Source organism: Benincasa hispida, chromosome 1, assembly GCF_027475165.1.
Source record: "Benincasa hispida cultivar pf3 chromosome 1, pf3_genome.v1.1, whole genome shotgun sequence".
NCBI classification, from domain to species: Eukaryota; Viridiplantae; Streptophyta; class Magnoliopsida; order Cucurbitales; family Cucurbitaceae; genus Benincasa; species Benincasa hispida.
In genome coordinates, this window is record NC_143478.1 from 9559807 (window position 1) to 9582152 (window position 22346).

Sequence of the window (22346 nt, forward strand, 5' to 3'; positions counted from 1 at the left end):
TCAAATATCAAAGTAAACTCATCATGTTATACAAAACACGTTTCTAAAAAAAGTAAATCGTATTTACCTTCTTTTTCCTTCTTTTTTCTCAGCAAGGTACTTAGGGTAATTCCTCTTCTAGTGTCTATCCACATTGCAGTGGAAACACTTGCCCTTATCAGTTAATTTGGCCTTTCCTTTGCCTTTTACAGCAGCGGTGGGAGCCTTCCTCTTATCTCCCTTCTTCTTCTGAATCTTCTTCGAAGCAGAAGATTGAGGAACAGACTTAGTTCCAAAGGATGAATCCTTTTAGAACTTTCTTTTAGATAAGCAACGTTTGTCTCTTCTTCAAATAGTCTCTTATTTTTTATAAGAGACTGGTAATTCTGTAGCTCATTAAGGACATTGGTCAAGTTGTATTGAATTTTGTTCATCATCGCATTGCTGTGAAATTGTAAGAAACTCTTCGGAAGAGATTATATGATGAACGCAACCTAACTGCGCTCGTCTATGACTGCTTTTTTTGCCTCTGCCACATTAAGTTGGACCATCATGTCCAGGATATGTTCCCGAATAGATGTGCCCTCTTTCATGCAGGAATTGTAAATGTATTTGAGGGCATCATGGTGGAGCTAATAGAACGGTTGTCCAAACATCTCCTTGAGAGATTCCATAATCTCCCTCGCAATTACCATGACCTCATGCTTCTTGGATGGATCTTTATATAAGCTCACCAAGATGTAGACATAGGCCTTTTCATTGGCCTTTATCCACCAGCCATAAACATCCTTCGTAGCCTGGATGCATTACAAGTAGGGATCGGAGGAAAATCCTCCGATAAGATAAATCGTAGACCTTCAACAACAAGAATCGTATTCAATTTGGACTTCCACGTAGAGTAATTATAATCGATAAGTTTTTCTTTTTTAAGTAGTGCAATTATTGAGGAAGACATTGTTGAAATAAAAAAACAAACATTGACTGTATTAGTTTTCTTTGCCTTAACCCATCACACAAGCAAATAATTGCAAACTATCCAATGAAGTTAGTAAAAAACAAGCAAATATAGAATCTTAATAAATTATTGATTTAGTTTTTGCAATAATTTTTCAAAGGTTTAAAGCAACAGCCACCGAAGGGTGATCGGCCACTCCTTCTTTGAAATGAGACAGCTTTCAGCTAATTCTGGTTAGAATTAGAAAATACACAGCGAAAGTAAAACGGATCATTAAGCATTCTAATTCATTAATTTTAGCTTTAAATTAATCATGCACATAAACTAATAAGAGGGTTTTATGACATACCTTTGAAGAACCACTTAAAACTCGAATCCAGCTGCAAATCTTCTCCAAATCAATTATGAACTACTTCTAGGCCTTCCCTACTATCCTCTCGGTGCCTTAGATTAAGTTGTGGGATTCAAAATAAGCTTGGATTAAGAGAATTTGGAGATGAGGTTCTGGTTTATCAGCTGAAGAGCCTTCTTCAACCTTTGAAGTTTTTCAGCTTAAAACTTTCAGTTGCATACCCGATTTCTACTTCAATCTTCTTTATTTATTCCATGACTTTCATGCAAAATAAATTGTTGCATGAATTGCACCTCATGCTTGGAAGATTGACTGAAAAATATGGTGGAGTATGTGTGAGCTTCTTGGTTGGAATGTGGAAAAATCCCACTTTTGGGATTTTCCATTTTCCATCTCTTTTCTTTTTCTCTTTTTTTCTTTATTTTGTAATTGATTTCTAAAATAAATTCTTAAAAAAAAATATATCTTTATTAATTTTAAAACAATTAATTCAATAATTAATATTCTAATAAAATTAATAATAAATAATTAATTAAATATTTTAATTAATTCTAATTAATTCAATATCAAATATTAAATTAATTTAACACAAATTCCACCATAATGAATCCCTATTAATGAATTTAATATTTAAATCATATTTAAATATTAATTGATTGTCCAATTTCGTTTAATTCCAAAATTAAACACATAATTATATCACATATAATTACTAATTCCCTTAATTCTAAGTTGAACGTTTCAACTTAACTTATCACGCTACTCTAAAGCTAATCCATTTGTGAGCTAGTAGGGGGACCTCGTGGACCTATAGATCATGGGCTCCAACGATCTGAGATTAATTGGCTAAACTCTTTACACCGAATTAACCTCATTCGTTAATTACTAGGTCACTCCACTAAAGCCTAGAGTTGCACTCCCCTCATTGTAGATATATTGTGTCCATTTGATATAACCATGATTAGTAAGTTAACCCTTCATAGGTTGTTCATAATAACAGCTGGGTCAAATGACTATTTTACCCCCGAGATTACCTCTTGTTCCATAAGTCCCACTGATGCTCTAATGAACAATTAGTTTGTGATCCAATCATTAAATTGAGTTCCTCTCGGGCCAATGAGAGGGTGGGGCCCCTTGTTCAAGATCTAGAGTCAGCACTTAAGGGAACAACCTCTCTACTATCCCTGAAAGCGAGTAGGAGTGAATTCCATCTTGCACCCTATGTCCCCAGTTATCTACCCGGTCTTACCCCTAAAATAGAGGTTTATTGAGTCGGCGCTGTTGAGCCAACCCTCACCTATGCAAATCTAAGGATAATCCCGAATAAACAGGAGTTCATAATTAGCTCAGAATTAAGGTCAATTTACCTAGGTCATTGCTTTGAAATAATCAGTCTTAAAATAATAAACAACGTTATAAAGTAAGAGTGACTTATTTCGTGGTCCAATCTTGTACAAACTCATTACACAGGACGCCCCCACTCCTCATGTCATGACATGTACGATTCAAGATCACTTCGTCTGTAGCACTTTACAACTCCTTGTAATAAATACAGAGTGGGTCGCATCTGATAGTGTTACCAGAATAAGGCACCCAACCTTATTCATATACTATAAATCATTTTGACTATTTACTCGAACCTGATCCACTTTTATGTCTCCACATAAAGTTCATGTACTCATGTAATAGTTATGGATCTTTTAATTTATTGGATTTATTTCTAAAACGAAATAAACAATTCATATATTCAATAACAACTTATTGAATATTCAGAATAAGTTTTATTGTTTACAAACCATGAGTTTTAGGATATAAAACCCAACAATTCTAATACCAGAATAACTCATATTCCTATAGACATTAGCCATCGTTGTTCGGTCAAAGATTCATTAATTTTTAATTCATCCCCGTAAGTGTAACCCTTCCACTTTCAGATCCCAGATGTATACATCAACAGGCTACTGTTAGAAAAGATAATTATTGGTAATTAACTTAAGTAACCCTATCCTTTTCAGGAGCTTACTGTGTCCTGAATCCTATGATCAGGCCCTCCAAAGGGATGGTTGCTCCAGGACAACACATAGGTGGATCATGGGAATTTCATGGTGTGACCTATGGGTGGAGACTAAAGGATACGTCGACACGCATCTTGCTCCCACTTACTATAGACATTTTCCCCATTCACCTTGTTATTGACCCATGTAAACACTTTCCAAAGGGAAGTCGTGCCCAAGGAGACACAAAGCCGAGCATGGATCTCACTTATGAACATACAGGGACATAGGAGTAAAACTTTATATAAATATCTCGTTTTGTACTTTTCCTCCCACTAAAGTGTCTTACCGTATTTTAGAGTTATTTAACTTAGATAAATCCAACTAAGTCAATCTATCTAAGTTTATGCCTATTATAACTCTTATAAAAAGGTCTTTACACTATTTTCTTGCTGAATTAAACCATTTTAATTAACCTAGTGACATTACATACTAGCATTAAACTATGATTAATTCAACTCAAGTTCTAGGTAGTTCCCAGGTAGGAGGTGTTCCATAAACCGTCAACTTAAATATCTCCAGCTTAGACAGAACCTAACTGGTAGAGTTCCTTATAAACATAGGAATATTTTTCCTACTTAGTTCATTAAAACTATTTTAAATACTAAGTAAGAAATAATTCTAATCCTATTAGAATTAAAGTGATTTTAGGTCTAACTAATTTTAAACAAGTTAAAATTAATTGATTTATCCTATGATCCTATGTTTGCATGCAATTCTTAGATTGATGGTTTCTAATCATTAATTTTAAAAACATTTTCAAATTTTAATGATTAGCCCTATAATCATGCTCTATAAGGTTTAATTTAATTAACAATCATATTCTAATTAATTAAATAATTAAACCATAAAAAATGAGTTGCATGACTTTAATATAACAATTATATTATTACTATGGATGTGTCATACTCAATGCATCTTGATTTTTATATTTAATTAACATAACTCCTTATATATAGGATTTGAACCGATAAATTGGCCCTTCGAATAAAATTAAAGAATAAAATTACATTAATTATACAAATTTTATCCTAAAAAATTTCAGCAGACCAAAACTGCTCGAACTAAGTCGGGCCAAACCACTGAACTAGGGTTGATGTCAACATCTTCTGTGTTTCCAACCTCTGTACATCTGCTTTCCGCCGTTTTGGCCAAAAATGGTCTCGAATTTCGCCTACTTTATACCTAATGTAGACTATGACTTATAAAAAGAGTTAATTTACAATTTACATGTCAGGGTCCTTACATGAATGAATCATACAAAAAATGTAAATTCTAAGGTCAATTAACAAAATTAGTTCACAGCAAAACCTAACATTCATAATGCATATCCCACCTTAAATTTTTTTTAAAAAAAATGATGGCTCTGATACCAATTGCTGGGTTGAAATTCCAAGCACAATAAAAAAACAATACATATCAGATTTTAATAACAAATTAAAAGAGGAATTGAAATTTAGAATCTCTTAGTTTCGTTGATGACTCTAGAAGGCTTCACCAACATTTGGATCTACGATCTTGACTCCTCTACTGTAAATCAAATGAATATAACAAAAATAGTTTCACCAGTATTCTCCTTGGGCTAGTGAGATAGAAAGAAGTGTGATCCTTCGAGGAAATTAGAAAGCCAGAAGCCCAGAGAGAAAATTCTAGTATCACTTTTTTTCTTCTGCGATGCTGATAACTGGCAGAAATGCCAGTTATTATAAGCCTTTTATTTAGAATTATGAGGGCTAATAAGTAGAAAATGCGGTGATAATACATAGAATATGCGAAAAATTGAATTTTGCGTCGATTAGCACCTAAATCCTCACTGACTACAATATTATGCATTATTCCATGCCAAAATGTCTATTTTTGTAGCTATCGCAGGAATCAAACGCATGCGTTGGAAATAAGTAATCGCAGACAAATGCATACGCTGAAAACCGAGCTATCGCTAGATGAATGCGCCCATCGCATGGAAGTTACGATGATCGAATGCGTCCATCGCATGGAAGTTGCGGTGATCGAATACGCCCATCGCATGGAAGTTGCGGTGATCAATTGGAAATTGTGGCCATGGAGTGACAACCATAATAGAAAGACAATCGCAAGATTGGTAGAACGCATTGATACTTCAGCTGAATCAAGCTCGGACGCATACCTTGGGAGTATCAACAAGATAAGACGATGTGACATTGCCCATGCCGCGACAAAGACAGCAGTGAGATATAATGTAATCATGATAGTTGTCGACATTTAAACCATATAAATAGCCCTTTCGACCTTCATTTCAAAGTATTCGAACTTCTGCCTCAAGGCAGAGGTTTGCGATCACATATGAGTGCTTAAGCAAGATTTTCAGTGAGAATTCTTCACCTCCACAAACCAGACCGAGTGACGACTGGAGCTTTTGCCAGAGATAGAGCTCGAGAGAGACATCTCCACCATTCATCCATGGCACCACCAGCAGCCTTGACGCAGAGTCCTTCATTTCTCTTTTACCCTCTGTATTGTATTACATTTTAGCTTAAGATATTAAGACATTTTTTAATCAATGCATCTCTTGATTCCTTCAATGCCATCTTCTTCATCATCTTTATCTTTATCATCATTTACCTTCATCGTTTATTTATCAAAGACGATCGCATACTTAATCGTGTAACCTAGAGATAGGACCATGTAGCAACCCACTGAGAGGTGTGTGTTATGCGAGTATAGTGAGTTAATCCTCTTTGCTTGGTGAAAGGCTGTAGCAACGCTTGTCTATGGGTTGTTGCACTGCTTGTCTATAAGTTAAATAGCCGCGTCTAACTGCCTGAGAAGGTAAGAGATGGAATGCACTAAAGCAAAGTATGCATTGTTCCTAGAGATAGACACAATCTTATGTTCGACGTAACCATGCATTATAGAGATATAATCATGCGGCTGACCACCGAGAGGTGTGCAATGCGTTAGTATGACGAGCTGGGATTACTCGAGCGATTTAAGATAATAAACATCACTATGCGTTAATGGTTGTTGTGTATCTATCTATTCTCATCGCAAGTCTTTTATTGCTTAATCTGTTTAGATAGGAGTAGAAGTAATATGTAAATCCATTAAACTTCTTTTTATTTTTCTTTTCATCACCTCAAACGCATTGCTTCACAAGCATTATTGAGTGACAAGTCCCTGTGTTCAACCTCGGATTACCCGAGAAACTTGTGTTCGCATAATACTTGGCGCGAGCGTAAGAAAACTTGTGATAGGAACGCATGGTCATTGCACACTAGATTAACGCATTTTCATTCCAACGCATGACCTCTGATGCATGGGCGTAAACGCATAGCTTAAACCATGTCTAACGCATAATTGCATGTACAACTCCATCCCTAATTCTCCTTCCAACAAGTTTTTGGCGCCGTTGCTGGGGACTTGGGAGAATCTCTCTCCCACTCCCATATAACTCCCACGTTGGAGGGTTTGTTATAACAAAACAAATTAAACTCATTACTTATTTAACCAATAAATTAAATCAAATTTAATTTATTTAATTAAATAACAATAAATTCATTTACTTTAAAACATAAATTAAATCAAAATTTAATTTATTAAAATAAATCAAATAATAATTAATTAATTAAATTAATTAATAATAATTAAATATCTCATATTTAATTAAATATGCATTAGAATCATATTCTAATACATCTCACTCTCACAATCTATAGTTTTAATTTAATTAATTTAATCAAATAAAATTTAATTAATTTAATCAAATCAAATTTAATTTAGTTTAATAATTAATTAATTCTTCAATTAAATATCACATATTTAATTTAACCGTATAATTGAATCATATTCAATTATTTTTTGGCAGCTATTACCTATAGTTTTATTGTGCATCTATTGCGCATTAATTTTAACATATAGTTTTCATATGAATTCTTTCTATTCATATTAAATTTAATATTTGAACTTCTTAAAATATTTAATCCTCCCATAAATTAATTTTTGAATCAAATTCAAAATAAATTTATATTATAAAGTCTAATTAAAATATAAACTTTATATTATAATATATCACCATACATTATATTCTTTCCCTCAGTAAATTTGAACATTTCAAATTACTTTAATTACCTCAATACCGTTTAGAGCTACCAGTAGAACCTAATGGACCTACAGATTAGAAGCTTCAACAATAAAAGATTATGGCCAAACTCATTAACCAAGTTAATCAATATTCGTTAACCGTGGGTACACTCCATTATAGACCCACAGTTGCACTCTTCTCACTGCAGATATATTTCTGTGTCCACAAATATTGATCAATGGTAGTAAATTAGTCCTTCATAAGTGTTCATAACACCAGCTGAGTCAAATTACTGTTTTACCCCTAAGTTATCTTTGTATCCTTAAGTACCAGTACTTCTCTAATAACAACCTGTTTGTGGTCCAACCATTAAACAAAATTCCTTCTCGGGCCAGTGAGAGGGTAGGGCATTTTGTTCAGATCTTGGAGACACCACTTAAGGGAACACTCATCTACTTACCCTAAAGTTGGGAAGAAGTGAATTCCATCTCATGAAATTATGTTCCTAACTCCCTACTCGGTATTGTCCCTAAAATGGTAGGCTTATTGAGTCGGCGAATGGGCCACCCTTACTCATACAAACCAAAGACAACCCCTCGTAAACAGGAGTCCATAATCCACTCACTAAGTTGCTTAGGTCATCCTAGTGAAATAGAAATCTAACTAGTCAACGAAGTTACATCTAGAGGTTACTATTTCGTGGTCCAATCTTATGCAAACTCGTTGCATAGGATACCCCCATTCATATGTCCCCTACACGGACGCGTTAAATCATTCCATTGTATCAAATACAAAATGGGTCGTATCTATAGTGTCACCAGAATAAGGTATCCAACCTTATCCATATACTATAGACCTTTTAGGCTGTATCTTGAACACTGATCCCTGTATGTCTCCACATACTGTTCAAGACTCATACAACAGTCTAGGATGTTAGTTTATTGGATTAAGGTTATTTAGGCAAGACAAATATAAGATAAGTAATAACTATTTATTGTAATAAACATTAACAACACTTTATTAATGATCGGTCAAATGTTACATTTACTATTGACGAGTTTTAAGGTATAAAACCCAATAAACTCCCATTTGAACTAAAACTCTAGTCAGTGGGATGTATATACAATAAATAGTCCAAAGTTTGAAATATCAAATGTATAATGTATATTACATGAAAAGTAAATATACAAATACAATAAACTAGGGCATCCTTATATCCATTACACATCTCCCACTTGCCCTAGATTATACTATATACATGTGTCGTAGACCTAGACTCTCTATATGACTTTTGAACACTTTAGCCAACAGAGCCTTCGTAAATGGATCAGCGATGTTGTGCTCTGAAGCAATCTTGGTGCCGATTACATCTCCTCATTGCACAATCTCCCGTATCAAGTGATACCTCCTCTCTATATGTTTTCCTCATTTATGGCTGCGAGGTTCTTTTGAGTTGGCTATTGCCCCACTATTATCACAGTATAATGTAATGTACAAGTCCATATTTGGAACAACTTCCAATTCTATAAAAAACTTCTTGAGCCAAATTGCTGCTTCACAGGCAGCTACATACTCAACCTCTATAATGGTGTCTGCTATGCATCCCTGTTTGATGTTTCTCCAAACTATTGCTGTCTGTTAAGGGCGAAAACTGACCCTGATGTAGAATTTCTAGAATCCTTGTTAGCCTAGAAGTCAGAGTCGGTGTACCCTATAAGGATCAAACTCTTAGTCCCATACACCAACATGTAGTCCTTCGTTCTCCGAAAATACTTAAGAATGTTCTTAATCGTTGTTCAATGGTCTAAGCCTAGATTGGACTGGTACTTAATGACTATTCCCACTGCATAACATATGTATGACTAGAAGAAGGTAGTAATAAGGTGGGTCTCTGATAAAAAGAAAAAAGAATCATGGCTAGCTAGCAACATGATAAAAAAGACGTCTCTTTTCACCAGCTAGGCAAAGCAAAACAAGAGGAAGAAGGTTTAAAAAAACTGAAGTAAATAAAAGAGAAAGGTTGAAAGCATGAAGAATATTTTTCAAAATTGAAGAGGCAATTACGATTTTCTCAAATAATAGAGATGATTTGGCCAATTTATAGGGAAGAGTTGAGAAGGAGCAAATTTTTATGGTGTACTCAGATCTCCAATTCGAATCACATCAAATTAATAAAATTAGATTCAGATTCAAGATTTGAAAGCTTCAACTTCAGATATCTTGGTAATCTCTTGCTTCCAATTGAATTGATAATGGCAATTATGTCCAAATCAATTTCAAAAGGAGATTTAAATTATTTTGATTATGATTGTCATGGTTAAAATTTGGCTACAATTCAAAATTTGTCCCAAGTTCATTCTATCCAAGTTGGGATTTTTAACCTAAAATCAAATAAAATTGGGGATAAAGTCGTAAATTTATGTCAAATTAAAATTTGACCACATTCCAAATTTTATCTCAAATTCAAATTAAGTTTAGCTTTTATCCTCAATCCAAATCAAAATGAGGGTAAATTTTGAAATTAAAATTTGGTCATATTGCAAAGTTTATCCCAAATTCTAGTTAAACTTGTGTACTAAATTTGTAGTTTGACTAACACGTCAAATTGGGTCAAATTCAAGAACAAGTAAATTTGAATTTTGATTTCAACTTTACCTTTTTCGAGATTCATCCACTCATATATGTGCATAAATCTCGAAAATGGGCATTTGTTGAATAAAAAATTTTGGATCAATCACAAATCGTCACGTCATTTACCAAAGTAATGATGGAATTACAAGTAATTGAATTTTGACTAATTAAAAGTTGACATGTGTCCCAAGTAGAAAATAAAGTCATAAATTGGCGAATTCTAATGATGTCATGTACTTTTTTCTTGACCGTTGGATCAAATTAATTATTTTGATCTAATCCATTATTAAAATTTGGGTAAAGTTAAATTGGGCCCAAGAATATGCTTAATTTGACCCAAATGTTAAAGAAGACCCAAATCCAATTAACTAGGCCAAGGATCAGGTCCGGAGTATAGCAATTCTATATTCCAGACAGCCTAGAGAGACTTCTCCCAACAATCAGAAGGCTCTTAGATTCCTGAAGCTACATACTTCTTGAAGAAACAAGTCTCCTAAAGATACAAAAACTCTTTCAAGACTTCAACTTCAAGAACATCACGCGTTCTGCTTCTTTAAGTCAAGCGTACGTATTCAATTGAGAGAGAATCAGAAGATCAAATACTAGAAATCGAACTACATCGTATCAAATCAACATCAATATCAACACAAGTTCAACTCCACAAAACAAGTTTCTCAAGAAACCTTGTGCGAACACTCACCTTTGAAGAAACTTTACTTCAAAAAAATTTTACATCTTCTTCTTCCTCAATGAACCAATTTTTCACGAACAATATCGTCACACCATCGTATGGGTCTTCCCTGCTATTCTCTTAGCAAGAACTTGTTTGTGGGAATCGATGTTTGAAAGAGATAGAGGGGAATTGAATTTTGGAGATCTTTTTATAGGGAACTCATTTCTTTGTTTTTTTTTAAAAAAAAAAAACATACACATTGAAAAAGAAGAGGAGGAGATGGCCCCCTCCCCCGGTCTTCTACCTTTATCTAAAAAGTAATGTGGGATTAAAACATAACTCTCACTTCTTATTGTTTAATTTAAATTAAAATGAAATAAAATTCATTTAATTAAATTAAATAATTAATAAATCAATATTTTAATTAAATATCTCATATTTAATTAAATGTACATTTAAATCATATTCAAATGCACATCTCTATCATAGTCTATAGTTTTAATATGAATCTCATTCATACTAAATCTTAATCTATAGTTTTAATATGAATCTAATTCATACTATTTTAATATTTGAATCATATTCAAGATATTATATCTCTCTTTATTATAAATTTTAATTTTGAATTTTATTCAAAATTAACTTTATATTATAATATATCTATATACATTATATTAATTGTATCATATACAATTAATGTTATTCCCTATAATAATTTGAACAATTCAAATTCTTCCAAAAATATTGATCTTTGTTTGCCCGTTGTGAACTAGCAGGGTGGCCTAATAGACCTACAGATTAGAAGTTCCAATGATCCAAGATTAACTAATTGAACAATTACATTAATCAACATTGATTAGTTGTGGATCACTTCACTAAAGACCCACAACTGCACTCTTCGCACTGTAGAATATTTTGCATACATGGATTTAACCATTACAAGTAAGTTGAACCTTCACGAGTTGTTCATAATTACAGCTGGGTTAAATTACCACTTTACCCCTATAATTACCTCTTACTTCTTAAATACACCGGTTCTTCTAATGAACAATCTTTTATGGTCCTACTATAAACCATGTCCCTCTCGGGCCAATGAGAGAGCGAGTACCATTTGTTCAAGATTTGGAATCAACACTTAAGGGAACAACTCATCTACTTATCCTAAAGGCAAAAATGAGCGAATTCCATATTGTGTAGCTATGTTCCCAACTCCCTATTCAAACATATCCTCAAAATGACAGGCTTATTGAGTCGGTGACTCTGGCCACTCTCACCGATAAAAATCAAAGGACAACCCTCATGAATAAGAGTCCATAACTCACTCGGGATTGAGATCGAGTTACATGATTATACTATGAAATATAAATCTCTTCAGTCAACGACGTTAGAAAGAGAGATTAAGTATTTCGTAGTCTGGTCTTATACAGTATTATTGTATAGGATACCCCCACTCGCATGTCTCCATATGAACGATTTAGATCATATTGTTTATAATACTTACAGTATGTATAACATTTACAAAGTGGGTCGTATCTATAGTATTTGTTGAAATGCTTTGAATCTGTTTGCTGGCGCTTCGAAAACCTAGTAGTTGCCCCCGAAACCTATTCAGATTTTGTATTCAGCATATTTATTTATTTGCAGTTATTTACGATTTTGACCCTAGGGTTTAGAGTAGTGCGCTATATAGACTCTTTAACCCTAAAAGCGCCGTTTTGATGTAATTTTGAAAATATTCTCTCAAATAATATTGTTCTCCCTCTGCCCGTGGACGTAGCTAACACACTATTAGTGAACCACGTATATCTGTGTGTCGATCTTCCCTACTTTATGTTCCTTTTTGTGTTCTTTAATTATCGATTTCACAACAGTGTTACTACAATAAGACACCCAACCTTATCTATATATTATAGACCCTTTAGGTTATTACTCGGACATGATCCATCTATATGTTCACTACATACTAAGTTCTTATGCAATAACCATGGATTTTTTCTATAATGGATAACTCATTATTGCATTTAAAATAATCAACTATGATATCAAATAACAAATTAACTACGAAGCTTTAGGACATAAATCCCAACAATCATGACAGGAATGGTATTAGGATGTTAGAGGGATATTAAAGTTATATTAGGTAAGGGTGTTACTTATGGAATTTGGTTATAAATAGAGATAAAGAAAATAAGTAAGATAGGCAATAATTTGGTATTAGGATATTAGAGGAATAATAAATGACTATTTTTAAATATAGAAAAATGAATTATTTTGTAACCATCAATGATAGACACTGATAGACACTGATAGAAGTCTATCAGTGCCTATCAACGTCTATCATTTATAGTTTCGAAATTTTGCTATATTTTATAAATATTTTCAACAGTTTTACGATTTAAAATAATTTCCCAATATTAAAGGTATATTAGTTAAGGAAGTTACTTATAGAATTTGGTTATAAATAGAGATAAAGAGAATAGGCAAGATAAACAATAATTTGGTGAGTGATTTAGGACTTGAATGTGATCTTAAGAGGAGAGTCCAAATACCTCGAATTACTTGGTTTATCTTTGACTATTGTTTATATTACAATATATTTGGGTTCTGTCATATTAAAAACATTCGTGATTAAACTTGTAATTTAACCAAATATTAATCACGATCTAACTGAGCTCACTAATACAATACGATAGGTAATAAAATAAATTCGTACTCCTAACAGAAAAAAAGGTTCAAAGAGAGTGAAAGCCAAAGAACTATCTGGATTGATAATTATAATAGTTCCCAACAATTTATTCTAGAACAATAAAAACAACTCTACCATCTCAACAACTACATCAAAACGTGAATGATTCTCGTTTCTGGTGGGTAAAGAAGATTGAGGTCACCCAAACCTGTGATGAATCCGTTCACGATCCTATCTTCTAGCTTACACATTGGCTCACTACTCAGCTCTTTTTTAGCATGAAGAACCAATCAGTACATAGTTTTGCATCAGCCATAAATCAATTGAAGCACCACAAGAATGGAAAAGTGAACAAAACCTCATGGTGGTTGCTCAAAAGCAGGTAAAGAAACCCTGCAAATTTGAGATTTTTCACAGAAGATCAAAAAAGTAATCCAAACCTTGCCCGATTTCCCATATGGAGATACCGGTGCCAAAGGATCGAGCTTCCTCAAGACGTATGAAGATTGATTTCAGTGATGGATAAAAAACTGCATGCTTGTTCCGATTGTAATCAGCGTACAAGAAGAAATGTTCGGAACTGATATCCTCCCACTGCACCACAGGCTCGTACTTCTCCAACAATGATACATAATCTCTTCCAGTGATAGCTCCACCTCCTGTTAATTGCAGCAAAATAGAATCATTATTTAAAATAAAAAGGGGGCACTTCTTGAACTAATGGTATACCTTGACAAACAAGAAAATCTCCAGAAGTCAAATTAAGATTTGTTTATGCTTCGGATAGATAAATGCTAAAAAATGACAGTTCCTGCTACTACTAGAGGATAAAGTGGTTGAAGATCTGCGTTCATACTCGATGCAATTTGAGTACTAAAATTCTTAGAAAGAGAGGAAGAGAAACTGCCTTATTTGCTTTTAGGAACAGTGACAATAAAGATTAAAGAACAATCAACTAGGTTCACTGCCATTGAAAGACGTTGACAATCGAGGATGAATGTCAGAAGCCATGGCTATTTTACCGATAGGATTGCACAGATATTCTAAATTATAGAAACTTGAAATAAAAATTCTATATTACATCGAGACAGTCGTCATAAGTTTGTAGTTATCACTGCTAATTTGATATAGAACAGTTGAAAAGAAATTTACCAAATGTACAAACTTCAATTCTTTATTGATATTGAATAACATATACTTTTTCTTATTACTATATCTAAAATTAATCTGCATTATTATCAAAGAAATATGTTGGATATTAAAGTACATATATTTTCTATCCCGGATGTAGTCAACTGATGTAGAAATTAACCTCTTGGTAAAAGAGAAAGATTGGACAAGATAATCCACAACTACATGATGTTAGTCCGTTACTCGCTAAGGAAATATACTATTGTGAAAAAAGTTTAACTGAAAGATGCAGTTTATCCTATATGAATCCATAATTGACTAAGGTACCTAGATAATAATATTAGTATAGTATTAGTAAGGGTTATCATGGTAATTAGATAGGAAGTTAGTTACTGAATATTGTTAAATAGAAGGATGGTGAGTGAAGAAAGATAGGAAATTCTGTGGAGTGGTCTAGGGGTTGAGTGTGCTCACTCAAGAGGGAGGTTCCAAGTTCCTTAATACTTGGGTTATCACGTACTATTTCCTTTATATTTCAATATATTCTAGATTATCACGTAGTATTTCCTTTATATTTCAATATATTCTAGATTGTGATTCCAGTTAGGAAGTATCCTAACAAATTGTACCCAATGAAAGGAATATAAAAGATAGAATGGTTTCTACCTCCAGAAAGGCTGAAATCATAGCCATAGAAGTTGATTCCAAGAAATATCTTGCTAGCCTTGTGTTGAACAAGGCTAATGTCCTTAGTACCGAGGATTAGCCGTAAAGTTGAACGAATCCAATTCACTGGAGCATTGGGGCCTGGGTTATGAGGACCGGAGTAATCATAGGTCATAAGTGAGAAACCATCCACAGCACCAGTCAGGCTCTGCATATCTTCTGGCCCAAATTCATGATCTTCTAAGGTCTCTGAATGGGGTGGACCAATGACATACACAAGTTGCAACGGTTGCTTAGATCTCGTACTCTCAATCTCCGAATGCAGGGCATTTCCAAGCTGCTTTATAAATTGCAGTGCCTGTAATAGGGAATCAAAACAGATCCCTCAGTTATCCAACATCTGAACTGAAAGACGCATGTATATTCACTTTGACGGCCTCACATACAGGCCGACATCATTGAAAATATAAAGATAAGTTGACAAAACCAATGGTGGCCACCTACGTAACTAGAAAGCTCCCATGATATGCAACAAGAAAGCCTAGGTAATCTGATCATACTAAAAAACTAATTCTAATCTTCTTTTTCTTTTTCTCTCAACTCCTCCAATTTTGGCATGCATAAAAAGAAAGAAAAAACAAAAACAAAATAAAAAACCGCCATTTTTGCCATAAAAATTCCAAAACAGCGAAAAATAAGAAATCCATTCTTACTTTTTTAAGGTAACAGGAAAGCCATATTTCAAGGTGCATATGCATTCTTCATATGAAGAAAACAGGAAAGCCATATTTCAACAGATATCTATCTGTTGAAATATGGAAAACCTCAACAGATAGATAACAGAAAAGCCATATTTCAAGGTGCATATGAAGAAAAATATCAAGGACAAAATCTCAAACCCCGTCCCTAAACTAAATTAATTCCTGTTGAAAAAAGGAACATATATTAAAATCAGAAGAATAAAATATCAAGTAAGCCAAAAAGAAATAAGCATTTAGAACCAAACAGAACCAAGAAAAACATATTGACAAATGAGAAACAATATAGGTGATTTTTCAATGACAACGTTTTTCATTTCTTATGCGACACGTAGTACACAACATCTTCAAAACAGGGAAGGAAACTAGTTACCAAATTCCTCATGTCTGGGTCATGCAATATCCCATGAGTAACCCACCTTGACCAGGATTCTAACACAATACCATCATAACCCATTTCCCTAAACAAAAGAAGACAGATTGTGAGAATTATCTGCAACATGCAAACTAAAAAAAATTGAATCTCCAATTACACATTTTACACCAAAATGATCGAATATATCAAGTTGGGTTATAATCTGAATTTGTGAAAACAACCTTGACTCTGAAATTTGTAAGAGCGTCTAAGAGTTTGACTCTAAGCATGATATAAAAGAAATCCAAAAAGACATACAAAAGTCAAGCAGACCATCCAGTATATTCTTACTTGCATTCTGTTACAATTAGATTGATAGCTTTGTCTTTCAGCTTCTTCTTTCTAAGCAGATCTGCAGGAGATGCTTCAACAGCCACTCTGGGCAATACCTACTTCAGAATTACTGAATGAATTAAATGAATCATCATCCATCCAAGCTCATATAAAATGATTTAAGACTACTAGTCATGAACAAGAGGTACATTCAAAGGCGAGCCTTGAATCAATGCTCCCTGAATGACCTGCAATTTTTCAGAAATTCACAACCTTCCTAAGACAATTCCCCTACCAACAATTGCTCACAAACTTAAACATAAATCCAGGATTCATTAAAGCTTCTTCTAATGAATGTTATATGTTATATGTTCAAACTAATATCACTATCTGTTTGCCTCAAAATAGCCCTGAACATTGCCATTTTTTTAAAAAATACTCTTATTCTTTCAAAAGTTGCAATATTACACTTCCCTTGGAGCAGAGAAATCATTATAAAGAATGGGGTTATTTTTTAAACAAGGGGAAAAGTTGGCAAAGTTCAGGGTTTATATAAATATATAAGTTAGCCTACAAAATATGCATCCTTCGTTGTACCAGTGCATCTCCAGTCAGTCTTAGCTCTGAGATCCATTCTTCATCAGCATTGTGTCTTCCCTCCAACACTATGTGGGAACCATGACTGTATCAGAAAAAAAAAAGTAACATATCTCTTAGTAAGATGGAAAAGAAAGAAATATAAAAAGAATGTAGAAAGCAAACTGCACGATTAAAATTAGCAAAGAATGCTGCTGTCATGTGTTTCTTTCCCGCAATTACACTCAGCCAAAACCCACCAAGTAGAAAATGTAAGTAGAAGTGTGCTGAATGTGCTCCATTATTGCTATTCAGTGAACGTGCGGCTTATAAATAATAGAAAGCTTTTAAAGGTAGAGCAAAAAGAGTCTTGCAATCCAAATGTTCTTAATTATTCAAGTTTGTCATCCATCCTCTAGTTAAGTAAATTACCTCTCTGATTTCACCAAATGATAGATGTTTCATAACTTCCCTTGGTTTTCAGGTTACTTCTTATCCCCCATTTTTGGTATTTCTTCTCTTTATTCATGAAAAGGTCCGTTTCACATCAAAAAAAGAAAAACCCACAATGAAAAGAGGGGAAAAAATGGGCATCATTTGTGTACCTCTTCAAATCATACCACACTGGTGATAAATGTGTAAACTTGGAGTTGAACTTTTTTGCCATATCATATCCCTTGGAGTTCCTGCACAATTTAACATGTGAACTGCGTTAAAGTTTTAAGTTGAGAGATATGCAGACCCCCATGACGATCAGAAAATGCCCCAAAGTTCAAAGTTAGAACAAAGAAATGAAAGGAAAAGAAACGGGAGAAGAGACAAAAAGTGGCATTGACAAGGCAACGACATATAAAAGTTAACAAAAGAATTTAAAGCCCACAAATACTAAAACGATAAAGTTCAGTAGTATTAATGCAGAGAGCTTCATGCAACTCCAATGGAAGTGAAATTCTTTTACGAGCAACGCCCAAACTGGCAATAAACTCAACCCCAGTCATCAACAAATACACTTCCCTGACCCAAAATTACAAAAAGAGATTAAAAGTGGCACGAGTGAGTTTCCAAGCGGATACCACGGAGTAATATAAGCAAGTGAAGGATAATCATAATGACGGTGAGAGACATTTGCTGCGACATTCGAATGCTCCTGTATCCAAAAGAAAATTCTTAGCAACTGAATAACATATTTGCAGAAGTAAATTTAATGAATAACGCTATCCTGTCAGATTACTCTCTATATTGAACAGACAATGAGCTCAGAAGGTTAACAAAATTAATAAAACCCTAGTGACCAAAGCAGTTTATAGTACTTTCGAAGTTGGTGGAAATTCAAAAAGACAGAGTTGCATTCAGCAACTCGAATTATACGTACAGCTAGAATTTCTTGATAGCTGATATCAGTCTTGACGAGGCCCCGTTCGAATACAGATGCGCCAGAAAATTCACCATTTGACGTGTATTTGTGATAGACGAGAACGGAAATGGCGGGAGAAATGACAAAGAAGACAACGAAAATGATGATGAGCCTCCGGTCAGAGGAGGAATTATGGACGATGTCTGGCCGATCGGAAGAGACGACTTGGTTTTTCCGGCGATTCGAGACGGCTTGGCGATCCCGCTTCTTGGACATGGCGGCGCGTCGGTCACGACGACCTTCTGTGGCGTGACTGTTCTGTTGACGGAGTGAACCTGTTTAAAAAATGATGATAGTAAGATTAAATTATAATAAAAAAAAAAAATTAAAAATTACACGTGAATTTTGTGCAAGATTAAGAAATTGTTATAAAAAATTATTTCTAGAAAAGAAATAAAATATGAAAATTTATGCAACTACTCACATCTAAAAGTTACAAGGTTACTAGAGGTGATATTATTTACCACTATATGCAAAATTAAGACTTTATTTTATAACCATTTGATTTTTTGTTGTTTGTTTTTTAAAATGAAGCTTATAAACAATATCTTTACCTTCCAATTTCTTTTTTTATTATCTAATTTTTATCAATAGTTTAAAAAACTAAACCAAATTTTGAAAACTAAAAAAAATAGCTTTTAAAAACTTGTTTTTGTTTTTGAAATTTGGTAAGAATTCAATCATTGTAGTTAAGAAAGATACAAACTATTATAAAAAATTAAGAGAAAATAGGCTTAATTTTCAAAAACTAAAAACGAAAAACGAAATAATTACCAAACAGGATATAAGATTTTTCTCATTATTTTTTTTATTTTTACCTCTCAAAAGTATCATCAAAATCATTTGCATAATAGCCAAAATGGGAATATCTCATCTGTAATTGTCCCCTAGAGATTCATTTTTTTTTAGAACAACAACGGTAAAGATGGGAGATCGAACCTCTCACTTCTAGGATGGGAGGTAATGTCAATTATTGTTAAACTAAGTTCAATTTGACAATTTTTACACATCAATTAGACATTAATTTACATAAGTCATGTTGTAAAAGATGTCTTATCACTACAAGAAAACACCCCTTTTTCAACACTTAAAATATCGAAAAATGGTAAAAAATGCGTCGAGAGATCCACTCTCCACGACGAACTAGTCGTCGGGAGTTTGGTCGGGATATATCCGTCTGGAGAACATCTCCCAATGCGGTAATATAGACCGTTGGAAGTTAACATATCTACCAATACTTGATATATGGCATCAATAGTTCAAAACTCCCAACGGATGTATAGACATCGTCGGGAGTGCATGAACTCCAACTTTCGAGAATGGGAGTTCAATTCATAAAATGAGTTTCTGAATTGAACTCCCAACAGCTAAGAACTTCTAACAATTTTTTATTTGAGATAATTTTTTTTTAATTTGATTTGAATAACCTAAAATTTATAACATCATTAGGAAAATATAAAATATTTACCTAAGGAACAAAAAAAAAACAAAGTTGATAGTATTCTTTATTACACAAAAGAGAGAAAAGTTGGGAAAATGATCTACAAAAGAAAAATGTCTTGACCAATACATAGAAGAAAGAACTCCCAACATCATCTCCAAACAGCATCTCGAACAACATTTCCAACATCATCTCTAAACAGTATCCTACAAAACAAATAAAAACCATAGGTGAATCATACAATCCTACAAAACAAAGAAAATCAACACACTTCCAAGGCCATATGTTCTCAACCTTAAATCTCCACAATACACAAAAACCACAAGTTCAACTCCAAAAGAAAGACACTAATCTCAGCTCACCCCACACAACATTCAAACTTCATAAACCTCCACAAGCACACACAAAAACTCCACAAACACACAAAAACTCCATAAAACACACAAAAACTTCACAAAATACATTAAAATCCAGTTGTTTGGCTACCATAATTGTAGGATAACAAAAAAATCATTATCATAAAGCTAATAGTAAGATATAACTATTTTGCTACCATAACTGTAAGATATGGACATATTGGCCAATTAGATAATGAAGTAATCATACTTAACTAGATGATTCTTCTCTCTGTGATTGCATCATATCTTCAATCATTTTTTTCATTTCTTCCATCTATCTTGCATGATCATCTCTCATTTACTTTTAAACGTCTTCAAGTTTCTTGATCTTCGATTGAGACCGTTCAACATTGCTTTTAGTTCCCTCGCCTCCCTATCATGCACTTCTTGGGATAAGGAAGACTTTTATGACTGATCCCAAGTCCCGTGTGTCTAGTTTGTCCGGTTTCAACAGTCTAATCCCAAGTCCGTGTGTCCGGTTTCGTTGGAATATCCTCAACAGTTTGATCCCAAGTCTGATCCTAAGGAAGACTCTTCGTTGGAATGTCCTCAACAGTTTGATCCCAAGTCCTGTGTGTCCGGTTTCAGAATAAAAAAAGGAAATAGATATCCTTTTCCAATTGGGATAAGGAAGACTTTTAGGACTCAACTATAAATAAAACATAACAGCCTCATGAAAGGTAAGCTCATCTTCTTCCTAAAAACTACTTACGCTAACATTTGTGCAAAGTACCGACTTAAGCATTAGAGTGTCTGTGGAAAGCACCACACCGATGTGTTAGCCTTTTGATTTTCTTATAGGTAGTTCCCTTTCCTAAAATACAAATTTACTGTTGAAAGCACATGAAGGTCAGATGAATTTCTTTGGCCGAATTTTATCATTAACAGTTGGCGCCATCTATAGGGAGAAGTGTGATGCTTGTATGAAGGTTTCAAGAACACATTATTTAAAGAAAAGAAAGAGATGAGTTGACAAGAGAACAAAAACCTTTTCTAGAGCTTGCCTCAACCTCGATCTCTCAAGAAAGAGGCGAAGGCAAGATTCACTATTTTAGAAAAATGGGTGAATGCTTTAGATCAAAACCTAGCTCTAATTAAGGGACTTTTAGAAGCGCAAAGAAACTTCCCAGGTACTGCAAGCTCTAGTTGGTCTCATTCCCTTAGGAAAGAGGTAGAGCCAAAATCCAAGAAATCATGAAGTAAGAAAAATGGACCGAGATTTAGCTTGGATTCCAAAAAATATGATGAGGCAAGACCTACTAGGGAAGATCCCAGGGGTCAACCAAGGAGATGTGCACTTTCGGTAAAGAGGGTATTTCTTAGGAAGGAAATATGAGGCAATCTAACATCCAAAGCCAGGAGCCGCGTAAAAGACAACGTCAAAACAAGAATCAGTTGAGGCAAACAGAAAAGGTGAAAAGAGACAAAAAAAATCCACATGGTTCACATTGCCATTAGAAGCTGAGACCAAGACAAACTTTGGCTAAGCCGAGGCCAAAGTGAAAAATCTAGGACAGGTCGAGTCTGAAGTGAAAAATCGAGGCCAGGATGAAGCTGAGATGAAAAACGGTCGAGGCTGAAGTGAGAAATTCAGGCCAGACCGAGCTCAAGGTAAAAAAAACTTAGGCCAAGCCAAGGGCGAGGTGAAAAGCTTAGGCCAGGCTAAGGTCGAGGTGAAAAATCTAAGCCAAGCCAAGGCCGAAGTGAAAAATTTAGGCCAGGCAGAGACTAAGGTGAAAAGCTTAAGCCAAGGTGAGACTGAAGTGAAAAATTCAAACCAAGTCAAGGCCGAGGCCTAGAAGGAAAGCTCAGGCCAGGTCGAGGCTGAGGGAAATTTGGGCAAAACCAAAATCGAAGTGAACTTAGAAGGGTACGAGGTCAACC

At 34.2% G+C, this 22346-nt stretch overlaps 1 protein-coding gene across 1 annotated transcript; it reads right to left on the reverse strand.

Annotated features, from left to right (window-relative positions):
• Window positions 1–13446: 13446 nt before the first annotated feature.
• On the reverse strand, window positions 13447–19007 carry LOC120084814 (Glycosyl hydrolase superfamily protein). The gene is made up of 8 exons (XM_039040655.2): window positions 18582–19007; window positions 18283–18356; window positions 17815–17895; window positions 17231–17315; window positions 16652–16749; window positions 16319–16406; window positions 15188–15545; window positions 13447–14049 (listed from the first exon to the last, which is right to left on the reverse strand). Exons 1-8 carry the CDS (start codon window positions 18837–18839, stop codon window positions 13802–13804), a joined length of 1290 nt encoding a protein of 429 aa, XP_038896583.1. The 5' UTR covers window positions 18840–19007; the 3' UTR covers window positions 13447–13801.
• Between the last annotated feature and the right edge of the window lie 3339 nt (window positions 19008–22346).